The 21,360-nt window shown below is 40.2% G+C and overlaps 2 protein-coding genes and 1 long non-coding RNA gene across 3 annotated transcripts in view; 2 read left to right on the top strand and 1 right to left on the bottom strand.

Annotated features, from left to right (window-relative positions):
- The window catches only part of bpifcl (BPI fold containing family C, like), a 210,383-nt gene that overhangs the window by 134,841 nt on the left and 54,182 nt on the right, over positions 1–21,360 (top strand). The window lies entirely within an intron of this gene.
- On the bottom strand, positions 11,494–12,855 carry LOC307001699. The gene is made up of 3 exons (XR_013798299.1): positions 12,582–12,855; positions 11,926–11,959; positions 11,494–11,608 (listed from the first exon to the last, which is right to left on the bottom strand). It is a non-coding gene; the product is annotated as an uncharacterized lncRNA (long non-coding RNA).
- The window catches only part of actr5 (actin related protein 5), a 20,243-nt gene continuing 13,406 nt past the window's right edge, over positions 14,524–21,360 (top strand). Inside the window, exons 1-3 of the mRNA XM_079619409.1 lie at positions 14,524–15,343; positions 19,107–19,339; positions 21,148–21,317. Of these exons, the coding sequence (XP_079475535.1) occupies positions 14,969–15,343; positions 19,107–19,339; positions 21,148–21,317 (778 nt within the window). The 5' untranslated portion in view covers positions 14,524–14,968. The remainder of the gene's footprint in view (positions 15,344–19,106; positions 19,340–21,147; positions 21,318–21,360) is intronic.

Raw genomic sequence — 21,360 nt, 5'->3', positions numbered from 1 at the left:
AAGCCAGTCTGCCACCCCTGGGGTTGAAATACTCCACCCTACGGGCTGGACACCCCAGTGTTATCCGTATGCACCCCCCTCCGGGTCATATGTGTTTTCTTAAGTCCCCCCCCTTCGGGCGGGCACTGATTGCATATTTCCACTGTGATATGCTTCCCAGTGTACCTTGGTATTCCTGTGTTAAGTAGGAGTCCTTCGTCCGTGCTAGTCTCACGACAGGGAGCTCAGACTTACGCAGGGCACTGGAAGACAGCCGAGGTGGCGTGATTGGACTGGGAACCCCATTCGTCGTCATTTCGACGTAACTCGAAGTGACTACGAAAGGGAACGTCTCGGTTACGGATGTAACCCTCGTTCCCTGAGTAGGGAACGGAGACGTTACGTCTTCCTGCCACTTCCGCTGTACCGCTGGAACAGCCTGAGTTCAGCTTGGCTCCTTCAGCGAAGAAACATATCTGCATGTTGCCGGCTCACTTCCTTATATACCCACACTGTGGGGCGGAGTTACGCTATGCAAATTCAGCAGACCCATGGCATTTGCTTGCCATTGGCTCGTTTTATTAATATTCGAAGAGGATAGGCTTCTAAGCGAACCCCATTCGTCGTCATTTCGACGTAACGTCTCCGTTCCCTACTCAGGGAACGAGGGTTACATCCGTAACCGAGACGTTCTCAGTGGTGCCCCAACACTGTTGGTTGCAAATATTCTTTTAAAAACATTCCTTTTAAAAAAACAGTACGGTCTGTCAGTAGTCATTTTAAATAAAATTAAAAATTAAAATCAAAACTGAACTGTAAGTCAAAAATAAGTGATAACTGTCAGATTTGTCCCAGTATCTTACATTTTATCTTTTTATTATTATTTTTATTAAAGGGTGCCATGCAGATCCCCAAAAATGTAAGGATGTCATCTTGGAGGCTTATGCAAAACTCAGACAAGGTGGTGGCTTTGAGTTATTAAAAATATCTGGTAACACAAGGAGCCGTTATCTTAGCCTGATACCCTGTCCAAATGAGGGATACAATGTTAAGTATTTAAAAGATCCTCAAAACCAAATTGGTCATGCAACCATTTTCATTTGTCCACTTCAACGTAACATTGAAGTTGAACCAGTAAGTTACATACTTTCAAACAGGGAATGTTTTAACATTTACATTAAACATGAATGACATGCTGTTTTGTTGTGATGTTTTTTTTGCAGGCGAGTCTTCCTAGCAGAGATGAGTTGATTGGATCACCTCAGAAATGTGTTGTGTGTGGAGATGAATTTTCCTTTGCAGCAATCCAGTAGCCAGCTTCCAGAGAGCAATTGCTACACGTTTTTTTCACTGGAACAGACATGCGGTAATTGGTGTTCATTCTGCCCATGGGATGCCTGACTTGATCGCATATGTATTCAAAAGGACATTCGAAAGTTTCCAACAAACTGTGTAGGGGTGAAATCCGGCACAACTGTGTCCCACCAATAGTGTGATCGGTGGTATGCCCAGACAACATGTGTCCTCCTCCGCCTTGCCCTCAGCCATAATACAATCTGCAAAAATAAAATCCTGTATCATTTGGTTTGTTTAAAGTTAGGCTATGGTATTGTACAGTATTACATCCACCCCCCACGCACACACACACAAAAACGAGGGTGACCAGATTTCCGGGAACTAAGACATAGAAAACATGCACATTGTAGCAGAATTTCCTTTGCTGTTTGTGATTAACCTGATAAACACTAAAAAGTCTCCGTGAACTGATTATTTAGTTGAGTGTTTATTAAAACTATTAAACAATTGAATAAGGGAAATAAGAAAAATTGGTAAGGTAGTCAGAGTTGTGTTAATAGATTAAGTGTTTTTTTTAAATTTCATATAAATAATATTAATTATTAAGCCATTTTTTCCAAAAATGTATTTGCACATCCCTGGCTAGCGATATAGCCTAACCGTTAAATCAAGACGGCATTGCTAAGAAGAGGCATTGCAACAATGTTTACAAATATACATTGTGACGCTGGCTGCACAGATAATGCAGACGCAGACTAGAGACCTGCGCGGGACACAATCTTTAGTCCCGCTCCCGCCCGCTCCCGCCCGCTCCCGCAGTGTTCAGTCCCACTCCCGCCCGCTCCCGCAAAGATTTGTCATTTTTAGTCCCGCTCCCGCCCGCATCTGTGATATTATGTCCCGCTCCCGCCCGCAAATTCCCACAAGATGGCAGGCAGGATGGATGTTCACTTTCTGTCTCACAAAAGGTCTTGGAAAAAAAATGTGCGCGCACATAATTCCTTACCAATACTTGGTTACATATTTATTTCTAAGCCATATGTTCAACCATACATTACAAATCAATAAATAGGTCTCAGTAACAATAGCCTAAAGATAAACATAAATCGGCCCAAATTCCAATAGGCTTAATTAACGTGTAACACAAAAACAGCCTGAATAAAATTAAAATTAAATAATAAAAAAATAAAAAAAATAACAGCCTTAGGTATGGCCTACACATAGGAACATTTGTAAAACGGATCATCATTATCTAGCCTAGACTATATCACAGGCCAGTTAAACATTTAAAATGTGATCACGAAACGGTCCCATATTGCGAATAGCAAAATATTCACAATAAGCTAACAGTAACCAAAAACAAAAGATATTAAATCAATTCGATAAGGTAATATTATTATCTATCTAATGTATATAATTATTTATTAGATAATGGCCTGGTCACATTATAGGCTAGCCATGAACAATCGGAAAAAAAAAAATAAACGATTTGGGCTTTGAGCCTCAGTGCAGGTGTTAAACTGAAAATAACCTGGGCCTACCTTTTAATAATAATAATAATAATAAAAATATAAATAAAAATAAAAACTCAGCAGGTCGCTACCAGCATGTCTAAATGAAAATGATCAAAATAAAGGTAAAAGAAGCAGCTGCTCCTTAGGCTATCGGGTTCTTTGAATAACCATGAAGGAAAAGTAGGTCGTTTACTGATGAGGGTTTCAGCACACTGCGTCTTTGCTCCAGTATGCAAATGCTGAAAGCCCGTTCGGACGGTGCGCTGGAGGCTGGGACACATAGTACATGGCGTACCAGTTTGGAAAGTGTGGGAAATTCAAAGCAATGTTTCTTCCACCACGGGAGGATATCTTTGGGTTGGTGTGATGATTCGGATCCATCCAGTTTGACTTTCAAATACTCCACTATCTCGGAATCTAAAGACTTCTGCGAGTCGGTACACGTAGCACCTACATCTTCCCATTCTTCAAAATCCCGAAATGTCACCTTTTTAGGTGGAGGTGGCTCAGAATTTTCCTCAGCTTGGACATCAAACCCCAAGTCCTTAATCAGCTCTTTCACAGCTTCAGTCACACATTGTCTTTCATTTTCATCGACCATCTTAAGCTGACGCAGTTTGGGAGTCAGGAACGTTGCTATTTTATAGAGCATGTTAATTCCATTTGGAGCAAGGCTATTTGGTGACAACAGTTCGTCTAGGCGTTGTACACAAGCAGATGCGATAACATTTAGTTGGGGGTCAACCTTGGCCACTTCGCAATGCTCTCTTAACTTCACGGACCAAGGCAGAACAAGCGCCGCACTTAATGCCGTATTGTCCGACTCCAGGTCATTCTTTGAAGGGTTTGAGAAACGCCACCAGGGATCCAAGAGTGTGTTTATTGATGCAGCCTACTTTGTCATACTGCTTATTATCCAGCAGTATTGTTGTGACCTCATCATACTGCTGTGAGACAGAATCCAGCATGTCCAATTAGGCCTGTCGCGATAGTCGATAAATCGATTAATCGCACGATAAAAAAAATGACCTCGATAATTTTTCTAGCCGCGATAATTTAATTTGCATAATTGTTTGTTATCCGCGACTGAATGACAACTCTCGTTTCCTTAGCGTAGGAGAAGTGAACCCTCTTGTCAGTTGCATTGTCTTTTGTGTGGGGAGGCGGCACTTGTCAGTCAGATGGACTTTGTGTGGGAAGGCGGGAGTGCTTGAGGCGACTGCCGAGAAGAGCGAAAAGACGAGACGGTTTCAAAGCCAAACGCGACAGCTGCAGTGTGGGAGCACTTCGGATTTAAACCGAATGACCGTGGTGAACCACTTAACCTGAGCGAGCCGGTATGTCGCATTTGTTGTAAAACAGTATTGACTAAAACCCAGTGTTGTGCATGAACGCATTCAATGAACGACGTTCATATTTTTGCCGAACGCTGAACTGAACGAATCACTTTTCATACAATGAACGTGAACGAGAGATTTTTCGAGAGAACTCATCTGATTTTTTGTACATAGCATAGCCTATTTGTTAGGATTTTAGTAGCCTATCATAATGATTAGGCTAATAAATGCACGCACAATTATCCGTGAACTTGATTTGAACAAATGCCTTTCAACTTGTGTGTTTAAAATTCAGAATTAAATTAATGTGCAGAAATGTGTACAAATAGAGAGTAGGCTATAGGCCTACTATACTGTTGTAGCCATAAAAAAAAAGCGCGTTTCATATTTGTTAAAATATTATAATGTTATTTTATTTTTCCATTTATGTTGATTTATGAAAAGTGAACAGCACGACCGAGATACGATGCGCAATATGAGACATGGAGCGGGTCAGACATGATTTTGACCGTTGAAGTTGTTATAGAAAGCCTTTCTTTAAAGTGAATTTCGTTTTGTATAAATTGTATCTTAATTTTAATCAATTTTTCATCAACCAATTGCCTGTATTTAATGAATAGGCCGACGAAACAAATATGACGGAGGCGCCTGCGCGCTCACTTGCACGTGAAATAGAGCACATCCTAACTTAACGAAACTCAGTGTATGCCTCACACAGACATGACAAATACACCAAATACACAAAGCTTGAAATGTCTTTAAACAAAATAATTCCAAACGAAAAAAGAAAAAGGCTACTCTCTGATTATTTAATCCATTATTAGGCTTAGCCTATTTATGTGCATTTCTCTCTATAAGCGCGTTCACACGGAGATGGCGATCGTCAACTTCATCTTTGCAGCCGAGTCGACACTTTTAGAGAAAACACTTGTTTATTAATAAAAATCAATACACGTGTCACCGGATTTACAGATGCACGCACACATATTATTTCGAAATAACGAGATAGTGTTGAAATAACATTATTATTAATAATAGCCTACATCGATCTTTGTTAAAATAATTTAACAAATGAATGTAAACTAGTTCATTTTTAGATATGTGAACTTAGTTCATTAAAAAAAAGAAAAGAACTATGAACATGAACTAGTTCATTATCTGTGTGAACTGAACTTTGAGCTAGTTCTTTTTAAGTATAAACTGGCACAACACTGCCGGTAACACAGTACACATGCACCTGCACATAGATGAAAATGGTCTCAGATCGACAATATTATCGTTTATCGCGATAATTTCTTGGACAATTTATCGTCCAGCAAAATTTGTTATCGTGACAGGCCTATGTCCAATGTCGAATTCCATCGTGTCTCCACTGACTGTTTGAGAGACTTCCCCAGCTTGACTTGCAGGCCAGAATGTTTAAAATAGCTGACCAGTTTCTTCACGTTGGTGATAAGCTTGGCCGCTTCGGGGACTTGGCTCATCACAGCAGGTGAGAGAGCATGTGCGAGAACTGAATTCAGTACATGGGCACTACAGTCTAGTGAACCCACGTAAGGAGGCCACCATGTTAGCTCCTCTATCCGTGACAAAAACTATTTTCTTTCCCAAAAGTGAACAATCAATTCCAAAGACTCTTAAGTTCTGAAATAATAAAGCCCAAATATTTTCACCTGTCTTTGAAGTGCATTCTTCAAATGGGGCAGAAAATAGCACTCTGGATTCTAAATTGTAGTCTGAATCGACGTAATGTATGGTGGCTGACAGGAAAGAGGTTTTGCGATATGACTCCGTCCAAATATCAGTTGTCACAGCACATCCATATTTCAGAATTGTCTCAGTCATGTCATCGACAACAGCCCTTCTAACTCTGTGTGCCTTGTCATCTACATGGCGTGACACAGTTGTTGGATGAGGCAGAATATCTCTCACATCATATCTGCCTATTGTGGCTGCCGTGTCTACCAAATGTTGTGTCAACTGAATGAATCCCTCACCAGCAATGCTGTCATATGGACGAAGGTCAGCAGAAACAAAGTCCACACATTTGTCTATCGTCTTCGCCTTTAGAGCACTTGACACTTTCGACGCGTTTCCCCTGAACTCCAACAGTCTTTGTCCTTTCAAGACTGTACATACATGACGCTTCAGGCCTGATGTTCCAGATTTGTGTGTGTTGTATGTTAACACCTTTTGGCATTTATCGCAGCAGGCAAAAGGTAGTTGATTCCCCTCTCCATCATGCACAACTGAAAAAGACTGCCAAATGTCTGATTTGAGGTTTCGTGATTTTTTTGTAGTAAATGTGCCTTTCTTTAGAGAAGTACTTACATCTGAAGCGCTTAGGCCTATATCTGAAGCACTAGAGGTGCTCTGTTCCTCGTCCATGCTGTCTATTTTGAACTTAAAGCTTGCCGGGAAGGAATTGTCTCTAAACAAGTGTGCGTGAGATTAGGCCCCGCCCTACCCCAAACGACAACATCCACTAGTTTAGGCTGCTTAAAACTTTTTTATTGCTGCCAAACAGAATCTCCCTCACAACTACAAATTATATACGCTACTTTAATTATTTATATATTTTACTTTACACTCATATTCAATTTGCGGGAGTGCAGCGTATCATCCCTCCCGCCCGCACCCGCAAGTGCACCTCCATCATCCCGCCCGCTCCCGCAATGACCTTTCAAAATTTGTTACGCGCCGCACTGTTTTGCGTCGCAGCCCGCGGGTCCCGCGGGACTCCCGCGGGAGTGCAGACCTCTAACGCAGACCGTAATGATTGACTGACACACACACATTGTTAAAATCATCCGCTGGACGCTTTATTAGTCTTTCTACATGGGTTTAGTTAGTGATCGGGCTATAATTAGACCACGTCGGCTATGTAATCGCTGACAACCGGGACAATTTCATAGTGGTTGGTGTAAACCGGGACATTTTAGCGCCCTGACACGACAGTTTTTTCTCTGGACTCTGGACACGCAACTCAAAATCGGTTGTGTCCCGGTCAAACCTGGACGTCTGGTCACCCTATTTTTAAACACACAACATTAATTTCATAACTTATAATTCCCTTTATGAATACATGACAATTCACTTGAACTTGAACTATACCGCTAGTGATATGCTATAGATGTTGCCATCGCAAGCCAGCAAAAAAATATAATAATAACAGTCAAAACATGCAAGATAATTACCTTTCTTTTTGAACGTATCCTCTGTCCATAGCGGTCATGAAGAGCTGCCAATGCGCGTTTTTGAATTCCAGTGTTAATTTGTAAAGCCAGGAGCAGGAGTATTGATATGTAGTTCTCCATTGCTGACTGTTATGGTTGTCATGACTAGGACAAAGGAGGTAGCCCTACTCTGGCTCTACAGTCTGTGGAAAATCGAACTGATTCTTAGGCTATGTTTACACGGAAACGATCTGAAGAGAAAACGCAAAAGTGGCGTTGCGTTATCACTTTTTATTCTGCGTTTAGACGAGCATTATGGGGGGGAAATCTGCGTGCATATGGTGACGCAAAAGTGTGTGAAATTCGATGTAGTGTGCACTCCAGGCGGCTAGGTGGCGATGTGGAGCACTGACAGTGAAAGTGACGCTGACACAGTTTTTCATGTTTAATACGGTAAAGCTGCTGCTTTAACCCTCGGTGCTCTTCACGTGTCGCTCAGAATTAGTTTTTTTTGTCAATTAAATTAATGCTATATTTTAGTTTGATAATGTTTTGTTAATTTCCTGTACTGGCGCATGCCTGTGACGTAAACGTGTACGCGACGCCTTCACTTTCTAGCAGACTTTTGCGTTTTTACCGTTTTTACCCTTTAGACGGGAACGCGGCGGTGGAGCGTTTTTAAGATTTACACTCTGGAGGGTGGTTTCACTTTTTTGCGTTTTTAAGCCCCCAAAACCCCATCGCCATGTAAACGAAAGGCACATCCGATAAATTATTTTTACATTTTCACCCGCGAGCGTTCTCGTGTAAACAGGGCCTTAGATAATTGCCGAATAGAACCAGCACCGAACTGGCATAAGCACCAGCACCTGGTTAGCATTGGTGGAAAAGAGATATATGTGACAAGTCGCCACCTGTGGACTCGCATGCTGTTGAGGACACTGTGCTAAAACTGCTAGAATCAAAAAAGGTATTACTATGCCATAATTATCACTTATAAACACACATTTTATTTTGAATCAAAAAACGAAACAGTTCAATTTATTTTTCAAGCCTTCCAAATGTGAGCTGCTGGCAGCATGTGCACAACTTGGAGTATCTGTTGCTGGCTCTGCCTCAGATATCATTAATCGCTTGAGGAGCTACTTCTATACAAAGACATTTACCACAAAATGTTCATCAAACTACAGAACACTGGAGGTATGGCAACCATGTACAATTTTTCAATTGAGTTTGTTAGAAGAAATGTTTTAGCTTTTGTCGATTCTTTTCTTCAGGTGGTGTTCTCCATGTTGGCTGCCCACACGCCATTGTTTACGTTTGTTCACCTCTTTGGTGGCAAGAGTCAGCGAGGGACCACGCTGAATTTAAAAACTCCACCGACTATCTACATTTCAGATGTAGCTGGACGTGTTACACGTCATGCTAACAATAGAACTCGACAGGCATTTTTCAGACATTTTGATGGCAGATTGTGTGAGGCCACAGCTGAAAATGTGGCCAAGGCCTCAGCCAAGGAGCTTGTCGTACATTTACCCTGGGTTAAAACCATGAGAGAAGGTGGACATGTCCAGAGTCAAGGTAATGAAACCACTGAAGCACTTGACAAACCTCACCCTATCACAGGAACTCAGATAGACTTTCACTGTATGACCGCTTTCATCAACGTAACCAAAAACAGGAAAAAGAGAAACTGAGAAGCCTTGATCTTGTCCCAGAGCTCCTTGGTCTCATTAACTCTTCAATGGCTGAGCAACTCAACCCGGGAACTTGCCAGCTCTCGATACCGGAAGCCTGGCTCCGCCTTCCTACGTACTTCCGCTCAATTTGCATTTTCCTTCAGAACTACGTCTGGGTTTGCAGTGTATTCTTGGGTTTTCTCCGGTCCATTTTTTACAGGTCCAATCAGCGAACAGAAGGAGTGTCTGAGAACGATGACGTTAAGGTTGTGCACTAGTTTGAGTCGTCATACGTCACGACCAAAACGTTAGCGATTGGTTACGGCAGATCCAGAGTGACTCTGGGCAGATCCAATAGTTTTAAACTTCTACAGAGCAACCGCCTACAAGGAAGTTCACGCTTGTCAATGGAGAGAGGCCAGACTCTCTGTACAAATGAAATGTACGAGTCTGTTAGAACCAGGCTAGAAAACCGGTATTGCGAGCACACACTTGACTGAAACGCAGAATAAAAGCAGCGTTGCAAATAACTTGTATAATTATATTGGGTTTCTTCTTATTTTAATTGCTCTGCAATGGGCTTCCTTGTGTTCTGTTGAATCGCCTTCAACTCTTACAAAATGTGGCAACTAGGCTATTGACTGGGACCAAGCAGCCAGTTAATGTTTCTCCAGTACTAGCTTCACTGCAGTGGCTCCCAGTTAATTTCAGGATCCAGTTTAAGGTTTTACTGTTTGTTTTTTAAGGCATTGATGGCCTAGCTCCTGAATGTATTTCAGATCTTCTTCCAGTCTATCAGACGACAAGGCTATTGAGGTCATCTCAAACAACACTTTTAAAGATCCCTAAATCTCGTCTGAAGTCCGAAGGGGATCGTGCCTGTCCAGTTGCTGCTCCCGCCTCTGGAATAGCCTGCCTCCGGACATTAGATGTTGTACATTGAGTGTTTTTAAATCACGGCATTTGCTTGCCCAGGCTTATGGTTGAGCTAGTAGTTCTTGTTTTACTGTTGTCTTGCATTTTAATTGTATTTGGTTTGGTGTCGTGTTTAATGTTTTTTGTATTTTGGCTATTTATGCTGTTGGAATATTGTTTTAATGGAAAGCACTTTGGCCAACATATGTTGTTTTTAAATGTGCTATACAAATAAACTAAACTTAGTAGGTGTGTGAGTATGGGAAATATGTTGCAGAGATAAAATAGGATTGCAGTTGTCATTGATTTTTGCAATTAATTATTTCTTTGTGTTTGCAAAACTAATTTTTTTCTCTCTCTCAATACCTTTCCCCCCTTTGCCATTCTTTATTCTTGTGAGCAAAAAAAAATTCTTAATTTTCTTTTGCGATACTTTATTCTTTTGCAAAACTATGTGGCATTATATTGACTCCATAATTTAAAAGCATAAACTGTAAAAAAAAAAACGGTAAATCTCTGGCAGCAAAGTTTCCAGACGGATTCCGTTAAATTACAGCAAATAACCATTTCACAAAATTACAGGCAAAAACCGTAAAAATACAGAATTGACTTTACGGTCAAAATTAATTAAATGACAGTATATTACTGTTAATAATGGTTTAATTAACCGTGGAAAAACGTATATATTATGTCAAATAACATTAAAAAAACATTTAACTTTCAGGTTAATCTGTAAATTTAGGGTTTTATAAAGTTTTTTTATGATAATGCTGTCTTAATCTACAGTAATTTTCTTTTAATATATAGTTTTTCTGTGTAAAATAACTATGAAGTTATGTATAAAAATGCAATAAGTACATAAATTAAAATACAAAGTTTGTATATTTATGGTAGTTTTCATTTTTATTTTTTCAATCCAATTTACAATCCAAAACTTTTTTGAATAACTAAATGTATAAGTACAGAATACCTGCACATTTACAGTATTAGTCATTAAACAAACACTGAACATCAAGATATGTGAATGATAGGAAATACCAGCTTAGTATATAATTTAGAACATGTAAAAATATCCACATTAAAAGGCCATTGCTGAATACCTTTATACTCTAATAGAACTAATTTTATACAATTACATTTTATCCAAAGTGACTTACCAATTAAGAGAACAATAGGAGCAACAGGTGCAGTGACAAGTCCCAGTTTAGTCTAGCACAGTACACAAAGCAAGTGTTTTTTTTTTTTTTTTAAACAAAGATAGTATTATTGGGTCAAGTGTTTACGAAATAGATGGATCTTTAGCAGTTTCTTGAAAATGTATTGAGTTGTGCTGGTCATTCCACCAGCAGGAAACAGTCCAGGTAAAGGTCAGTGAAAGTGATTTTGTCTCTTCGGGATGATGGCACCACACTTGCAAAACACAAGCTTCTGGAGGACACATAGATCTGAAGCATTGAGTTTAGGTCTTGCTGGAATGCCTGCCAAGAGAGCATTACACTAGTACAGTCTGGATAGAGCAAGACAAGGAGTTGTGTAGCTCCGATAGGAAGAGCCGGATCTTTTTGATGTTGTATAAGGCAAATCAGCAGGATCACACGATGGTTTGGCTGAAACCAGAAGCAGTTGGCAAGGTTGAGTTGAAGGTCATTCGTTCAGCAAGAGTTGTCCATCAGGTAGGCTGAGATGCAAGCAGCTCCCATCAGATCATCTGGCTGGAATGAAAGGTAGAGATATGTGTCAATAAGATAGCAGTGATAGGAAAAGCCATGTTTCTAAATGACAGAGCCTAGTTAAAAAAACAAAAACAAAAAAAATCAATAAAACAATAGAATAGATGGGTGAAATCTAACACTCGTGGTCTTATTGTAGCAAAACCAAAACCTTGTGCAGCCACAGTGGCCCCACAAGGATCAAATTAATATTCACATGGGAAAATATACAGTATAAAACAAATACTTCTTTTTATGCCATTTTTAGTGCAATCATGTCAGAAGACTCAGCCATTACAATTTTTAAAGTTACTGCTTACCTTGTTTGCCATGATCAGCTGCTTTCCAGATGACCTGAAATCATAAAAAAATATTATTATTATTTTTTTTAACTCAGTATTACTAAGTAAGAATATGTTCTAATGGGACAATGCACAACCTCAACTGAACTGACTATGATCTGGAAGCTGAGCAGGAAAGGCTAACAGTTAAGTTATGATTTGAGCATGTGGTTTTAGCTACATTTAAAGAAAGTAAATGTAACTTTATATGATTTACTGTGACTTAGCAGCATCAGTTACAAATTGTAAATAAGTTAATTTCTTTATCAGAACACAAACATGCTATATATTTTATTTATAAGCATCATTATACACATAACACAGCTAGGCCTATGTGTTGGCATTGGCAAGCAGATGCTGCCAGAATTGCAATTCATCATGTTGTGCTCATATTCTAAGTTACTGTTAGTAACTTAGTAACTTGTTGTGCTGTTAGTTTAAGTTACTGAATTTGATTTATTAACGGTCTTGGTAGAGTTAACGTTACTCACCATTACGAAAATTGACCACGTGGTTTAACTAACGTTACAAAGAAAAATGTAACGTTAAGAATGCTAATGTTAGCTTGTAAACAAACTGTCAACTGAAAATTTTTATCAAATATAGTGCAAATGTAAGTATGATGAGACTCTTACCTCAGGGATCGGTTGGCATGATGTCCGGTGTGACGAACCAGGCTCAATGAAAAAGGCGCGTTATATCCGAACAGACTGAATGACAACCGGACTATAACTCGTGTTCAGCGCTCCTGCTCACGGCTGCTCTTGACGAAAACGATTGCTTTGACCCACTGTTGATCTCACAATCCACTTCAGAGTAGCTGCTACTGAATTCAAATCTCCCGCTTCGCTTGCGCTTGATACACAGATCCAAACTTGACGACAGATCAGACCAGCTTAACCGTTGTGGGCGGAACTAAGCAACGGAAAAGTGGCGGATCATTTGAATCTGCAGCGCGCGCGCGCACACGTACACAATGCCATGCAATGTGCAGCAACGCAGATTTTTTAAAATATTAATAAAATGCATAAAATATACATGATATTAGGGGGAGAATTACACAAATGATGAATCAAAATGAGCAAGACAATTAAAAGACTATAAGTCAATAGGCCTGCCTACTGTAGGCTATAGGCCTACTAGCCTACTATTAACCTTAAAACTCACTTTAACCCCCACATGCTTAATGGTCTTCAAGGAAAACATGTTGAATAATTGCTGATTTCTGCAGCTACACCTTCTATTCTTTGTTTTCTAATTTCACAGAAATAATCTGTAAAATATTACTTAATATTTTATGTAAAATTACACATAACTCTGTAAAAATACAGCAAATTTCTTTAAAAAATACAGAAAATTTATGTAAAACCAAAACACAAGCAATTGCCTGTAAATTTAATAGTGGACCTTTAAATTACAGCAAATATCTGTAAAATAACAGACATTCACTGTATAATGACAAAACGGTAAAATTCTGTAAAAGAACGGTAAAAAATACAGACAATTACCTGTAAAATTAAGATTTTTTTTTACAGTGTATCCGTGGGCTGTAACATCAATTATTTTGTCAAGCAGAAAACTAAATTTGGTGGTAAAATGCCCTTTTCACAAGATGTAAAATAAATCTGATGTCCCCAGAGTGTGTGTGTGAAGTTTTTGCACAAAATACTCCACAGATATTTTGTTATATGAATTATATTTGGACAGGTTTTTAATTCATCCACCAAATCATTCCAAAGCTTCACTCCTCGCACTGAAATACACATCGATTTTAGAGTGGTCAATGAGTGGTCGATTTTAGTGTGCAACATTACACAGTAACTAAAGTTAGAAAAGGGAAATCATACTCAACCACCCCTTTAAACATGAGACTCAGTTTAAATGTAGCAATGAATGATCTACAAAATGGAAATGCAGAATATTAATGCTTATTGTTGACAATACTCAATCACATATTCGAAACGGGAATGGCCTTATATAAGAAATGATTCAAGGATAATTTTGCATGGGTGTTACATTTCAAACAAAAGGCAATGCAATACTTCTGTGTCCAGAGGCATGAGCAGTTAGTATGCGCATCAAAGATCAGTTTCAGCTTTTTCTTTCCTAAATAATCAATATTTTTGGACTAATCTGTTAATGATTCAATTGCTCACTCATAAAGACAGTCACTTGTCGCCGCCTACTGGCTTAAAGATGCAAGTTACACAGACAAGCGGAGTAATACAAACAGTGAAAAGTCCCAGTGCTGATACTGGTGAAATATTCAAACACATTCTAGGTATACAAATATAAATATTTATACAATAATAATGGCAATATATTTAATAGGTGCTTGTGTTGTTAAATTGAGCTTAACGTTATAGTTTTCAGTCTTTGGCGGCACATGTAGCCTACAGTAGGCTATATCTGTGTGAAATGAATCCATTGTAATAAAGTTATTCTCATTCTGGGCACAGTATGCAATAGCCTACCTGCTCTTCTTCTCTCATCTCCATCATCTTTCTTCTTCTCTCAGTCTTTATCTTGACCTGTAAATCTCCCCTTCCCAAAGCTAGGCTACTTTATTGATAGTCTTTGCAAACTGGTTATTTATGTCGGTCGTTTAAAACTTCTATTGTAAAACATCTGTTAGTTAAGCTACTTGCAACTTTCTACTTGCCAGGTCCGGACCTCGGGGACCTCAATGGTGGATAATACGGGCAGCAATGAAGATGTGAACACTAGGCTATGAAGTGTGCTCATCACAACAAGCACATTTCTTCGGACAGTAGATTCTATCACATTAAACTAGAAAAATAGGCTACATTAAACCTGCAATTAATTATTTTCCCCAGCACAGCGTTTCACTTCGGTGTTACTTACTGTAAATGTTGTTTTAAAATCAAAATGTGATATAAATAATGACCTCGAACTGTCCGCGAACGACAGGTGGCGCTAGCGAGCAGAGAACACAATACAAACAACCATCAATGGTGACGAAGAAGACAGATTTAACTGCCCGTGTGTGCTGTTCAACACCATGAATAATAACCGCAATGTTTACACTTTTGAGGATTATAAATGCACGCCGGACCCCGTGTTCGCGGTGGAGAGGGAGTGCCTCGAGCCCTGTCCGGCGCCGGTAGTGGTGGATAACGGCTCGTTCCAGTGCCGCGCGGGCTGGGCGAGCGCGGGTCCAGCGCGGTGCGAGCCGCCGCGGCTCGTGTTCAGGGCGGCAGCGGCGCGCGTCAGAGGGGCCGCGCGCAGTGACGCGCACGTGGGGAACGACATCGCGAGCGTCGAGCCGCTGCGCTGGAGTCTCAAGAGCGCGTTTGATCGCGACGCGGTGGTGAACTTCGACATTCAGGAGCTCATCTTCGATTACATCTTCACGCACCTCGGAATAAACACACAGGTAACGATCATCGCTGGGGACGTTTTCTGGCAGTCTCTGTCCACACACTATTTGGAGAACATTAAAGCTTTTGAGTAGGCAAACAATTTACTGTACGGTACATTTCAAGTAGAGAAAGCAAACAAACAAATAGGATTTTTTTTTATTTTTCTGTTAAACTCCCTTATAGGTAACACTTTACTTGCATAAGACTGGCATTACACCTTCATAATCAATTTTATGCATGTTTATGACAAGTGTCATTAAGTGTCATTCTTGAGTGAATGACAGTTGTCATAAACATGCATAAAACCTCCTTCACATTAATTTTTAATGCAAATATGACATTTTTTTAGATGTATTTACTTGACAATACCAAAACAACATAACCTGTCATAAATATGTCATAAACATGACATAGCAGATTAATGATCAAACTTAATGAACCACTTAGCTTTATGGGTTAACATTACATTAAACTTTCATGTGTTTAGTTTTGACGCGCAAGCCAATCACTAGCTTCGTCCCGGTAGGAATTAATGAGCTGTGTTTTTTGAAGATTAAATACACTATAGTCACTCAATTTTTATACTCTCTTTTTCAAAGTACTTACATTTTAATTATGTATTGGTATATAAAGACAGTTTAAGCCAATTTGAAAAAAAGTTCTTTAGACAATTCTTACCTACCCTACCTTTATTGACAGTTGTCATAAACATGCATAAAACCTCCTTCATATTCATAATGTGTCATGTCAGTCTCATGCACACCCCTTCAAGTAAAGTGTTACTGTTTTACTTTAAATTCAACATTTTCAATAGTTGCTGATCTTAAACTTTAAAATATCTAAAATATTAATTATGAAAATCAATGTACTAACAGAAAAAATCTGTCAACTCGGTTATAGACAAACTGGGTCAAATATATTAACAAATGTAACACAGTTTTGAAACCTGTCATCCCTAAAATAACTTTTGTCTTTTCATCCATTAATGCACGTCTTGACCGAGACCTTGTGACGTCAACGCAGATCTCGTATAATCACCACAACAACTCTATGATATATTAATTATATAGCTTTTAGTTTAAAACAACCCAAACACACCTGTATACATTTGGATGCTGCATTAAACAGATGATTAAAGGGAAAATAATTAATAGGACTTTCCAATTGACCGTTCGCAAAGACCCGCCCCCCTAATGCCTAGTTCACACTACAGGATTTTAAGCCAAATTTGCAAATCGCGGGGGATTAGCGGCCGATGAACGCTCGCCAATCTGTTAGTATGAAAGAGCCAACAACGCATCAAAGACGCTCGCAGACGCCTCGCAGACGCGTCGCCGAGCCCAGAAAAATATCTAGCATGCTAGATATCCGGAGCTGTCGCACGACTCAACCACATGTGATGTCATGAGCTACAGCCAATCAGAGCAAGGCATGGTTGAGGTCACCGGGAAAATACGCGTTTTTTTTTTTTTCAGAGCAAATCATCGCGCAAACAGTTTGCAGCACTAATTTCTGTCTGACGTCCATATTCAAACAAAGACTCGCGTGTTGTGTACTTGTGTTCTTCTTCGCTGGGCAGTGGCGTGCGTGCTGTATCGCGTCATTTCCGATTCGTTTTATCGCGTGATTTTTCGTGACAAAACGTGGTTTGTAGTAGGGCTGTAACGATTTACGATATTAAACCGAAATCGCGACACTCAGATCCACGATCCTGTGTCGCGATATGAGAAGGCAGATCGCGATCGACACACCCCTTCCCAGACTTATCTTTCTCGTCCAGAATAGATCCTAGGGCTGTGACGGGGTCTTTTACATATTAGGTATGGGAATTTCAAGCAAAAATAATATTCGAAGATCGCTGGGTATCATTTGATTATTATTCAAAAATCGCGCTCTCCCCCACACGCACACACGCGCGCGCGAGCACACACACACACACACACACACACACACACACACACACACACACACAAGCAAACACCAGAGCAAGTGAGCAAAGCGCGCGGTGTTTGCTTGTATGTGTGTGTGTGTGTGTGTGTGTGTGGCACCGGCGCGCGCGTGAACTGGAGCTCACCTCATAAACGAATCGAAACTTAGAAAGCTTGAAATACTTGTACTTGATTTAACGTTAATTCAAAACATAAAGAAATGGCGGCTTAGGCTAATTCGTAGGAAGTGTGCATTTCTCTATATAGGCGCGTTCACTCTGTGGCAAGCGTTATTCCTGCGCTTGAGATGCGGGTCATGCGAAATAGGCAATATATTATTTGTGGTTTACAGCACAGACAGTAAGCCTCGGTTACCTCAGAATAATTTTTAACATGCTCGAATCATCTCCACAATGGAGTATAGTTCTGTTTGTTTTTCAAAAGTATTTTGTTACAAGAAAACAGAGTTATAGCTTTAGCTATTTATTTATTTGGCTTTTAAAATCCTCCCTCCTCGCAAGAATCGCGGTTTGTATCGAATCGTGGGTCAGAAATCGGGATACGAACCGAATCGTGGGTTTGCTGTATCGTTACAGCCCTAGTTTATAGACAAGAAAGAATCGTTGGGTGACAGAGTTGTTGTCGACTCGTGTTGTGCGTTTCCTCCTGTTGCGGATCAATCACGCTGTGTCGTGTGTGTGAACAGCTCAACAACTTGAACACTCCTGATTTCACAGAGAGCAAGTCATGTAGTGTGAACCGCACAGTTCAGCCCGACGGTTCAAAATCCTGTTGTGTGAACTTGCCTTTAGTTACCGTCGCTATGCCCAACAAGCTGGCGGATGGCGAAGTATGATTGGTCAGATCGCCTGTCAATCAAGCTCCCTGCGAAGGGTCAATTCAGCCCATTGCAGTTTCCGTCAGTCACATGACAGGCAGACCCAGTGTGGATTAAAGACATGCACACCAGTGATGCGCGGGTTGATCCAAAATGAGCGGTTACCCGCGGTTACGAGTCATCCAAAAATATTTTTAATGATATTCGGGTCGCGGTCGGTTGGTTAGTTTGAAATAAAGATGCCAATTAAACCTTTGTAATTTATATAGTACTAGACACAATGTTCTATGAAATGCATAGGTCTACACTTTATTGTCTGAGTAACTGGCGCGAGGATGACGCACAAGCTCAGTCTGCAGAGATGACAGCGGGAAATCCTTATTTACCTTTTGAATGTTGAGCGTTATTAACTTTAGAAAATAAAAGCTGACGCGGGACAAAATGCCCGATTTCCCAACACGTTGAACTGAGCAATGCCATTGTGCCATTTTAATAGGCTACTTTTAAACACATATAGCTCAGTAATGTCAGTTTTATGTATTTGCTGAGGGGGGGGGGGGGGGGGGGGGGTTGTTGGGAAAGTCGGGGGAGAGACGCACACTTTGATTAGACTGGATAAACACATGCAGCATCTTAATTGTTAAGAAAATGAAACGAAATAAATGAATAAATCAAGCCTTTATTACATAACACTAGGCGATATCATACAGGATTTACTAGCTACTTTAAAAAACGCGGGTCAGGAAGCGGGTCGGGTACAATATTTTCTTTCTTTTTTTTTGCGGTCCGAGTTGCGGGCGGGTTATTGAAAACGTCGGTCGGGTGCGGGTTGTTTATACATTGACCCGCGCATCACTGATGCACACATTAGAACAGATAAAGAGGAATAAAATGACTAAGACAACATGTAAACCTATTAACTTACATATAAAAATAAACATGTCCACCCCCCACGTGAAGGACTCCTGTATGCTGTGTACCGCTGGCTGATAGTACTGTCTGTGTGCTCAGGGTCGCGTGGATCACCCGCTGGTGGTGACGGAGCCGGCCTGTAACCCGCTGCACTGCAGACAGATGATGTCCGAGCTGCTGTTCGAGGGCTACGGCGTCCCGCGGGTGGCGTACGGCGTGGACAGTCTCTTCAGCTTCTGCTGTAACAGTGCCGGAGCAGATCTGCCCCCTACAGGCCTGGTGCTGTCCTCGGGGCATCACTGCTCGCACGTGCTGCCCGTCATCAACGGCAGGTACCGCTGTCTCTCACGAGTACCTATCTTTAGATAAGAAACAGTCTCAGCTTTCAAACTGTGTCTGTTTCATATCAGAAATCAAATAATAAATGTGGTTTTGGCGCTCCATAATGTGGCGTGACGGATCGCTAAGTGGCGTGTGAACCGATCATCTTTACCACTGGTTATAGCATGAGATGAACATCGGAAAGAGTGTTATTATATCTAAGTTAATAGCACTTTTCATTTGTAGGGATGCACAGATATGAAAATTTTGGCCGATACCGATAATGTTTTATATTTGAAAGCCGATAACCGATATATTTGCTGATAAATCTAAATCCAAATTTATGTAAGTTTTGAGAGCCTGATTACAAAAACAATAGTCTCATCATTAAAATCAATTTCCAAACCACTCAATTATAATGTTCTGATTATGATTTATGTAGCCGATATGACAGATTTTACGCTGCACATGTTGCATTTAACCGTATTTAACCGAAGTGATTCCAATCTACCGTGATCTAAAGTATCATGTTGAACAGTGTGCAGCTGAAGGAAATAATCCATTATTTATCAGCTTTAATATATCTTTTATTTATTTTTATCTTTAATTTAATATTTTCTTATCGGGCCGAATGAACATATATCGGCTGATACCGATATGGTGGCCGATATATCGCGCATCACTAGTAATTTTAATATTATAGTCATGTACCAACTAATAGGGTGTCCGGTAGGGATATGGGCATTTATCTAAAATATTGTATTTGAAAATGTGGGCTCATAAAAATCTAATATTCGTTTATTAGAATGCGTGGGTTTATGTGAACAGTAGACATACGGTGTATGTAAAGATGTGTGTATTAGAGAAGCATCAGAGTGTTTTGTTTAACTAAAGGATAAATGGAGAAAGGGGGACCTGAGAAGTTTGTTATGACCTTCTTCCTACTCCTTTTTGAACATGGGAATTTCTAATTTGAATTACTTACAATAATTTTGGAAGATTGCACTGAGAAGTACATGATCTTATTTAGCTGTTATTTAAATTGTATGTATGCATGTCTGTATATATATATATACAATTTTTACATGTTCAAAATAAACTATTACTACTACTACAAAAAAAACAAGTTTAATGAGAAAGACGTTATTTTTTTAAGTTGAATGTTTTTTTTGTTTTTTGTTTTAACATTTCTGAGCAAGCTTATGGTTCGTTTATTATATATCTTTAGGTTTTATTTTATTTGAAAACATTAAACAATATGTGTAGGCCTAAACCAAAAAATATAAAGAACAAAAGTATTTAAGCTCAAGCAGCGCGAACGGGAAACCCCCCGCTAATAAAGCAGATTAGGACAGTTAATCGTACAGGACGTACACTCGAGTCAGCAAATGGTCATCGTGTTTATTCATGTTCAGAAAAACAGTAACATCACGCGCTCGAGTGAGGACGCGCTGCGCTGACAGACGGCGCAGACACACAGATAACGGTGTGCTAAGCGAAGTTTCATCGCAATTAAGTTATCATCTCGGATCTGCGAGTTAGTGCTTGGGATTTATCATGGTAAATTCAAATAGTATTTTATTTTTTTATTTATAATAATAATTACAGATCAAATATTTGACAATTCCAATATTCGTGCACACCCCGGGTTCCCAGTATAGTTTCCAGCAGCGATGAGCAACTTCAGTTCTGTCAGAGTTTATCTGTGAGCTGGATGTCAGGAGTGTGTGTGTGTGTGTGTGTGTGTGTGTGTGTGTGTGTGTGTGTGTGTGTGTGTGTGTGTGTGTTGAATCGTGTGTGTGTGTGTGTTGAATCGCAGGCTGGACTCGGTGAACTGCAAGCGTGTGAATCTGGGTGGAGGTCAGGCCGCCTCGTATCTCCAGAGACTCCTGCAGCTGAAGTACCCTGCGAACCAGCCCTCGCTCACACTGAGCCGCATGGAGGAGCTCCTGCACCGGCACAGCTACATCGCTCCGGACTACCAGCAGGGTGAGCACACACACACACACACACACACACACACACACACACG

This window comes from Phoxinus phoxinus, assembly GCF_949152265.1.
Source record: "Phoxinus phoxinus genome assembly, chromosome: 7".
Taxonomy (NCBI): Eukaryota; Metazoa; Chordata; class Actinopteri; order Cypriniformes; family Leuciscidae; genus Phoxinus; species Phoxinus phoxinus.
This window is presented reverse-complemented; position numbering and strand designations above follow the sequence as displayed.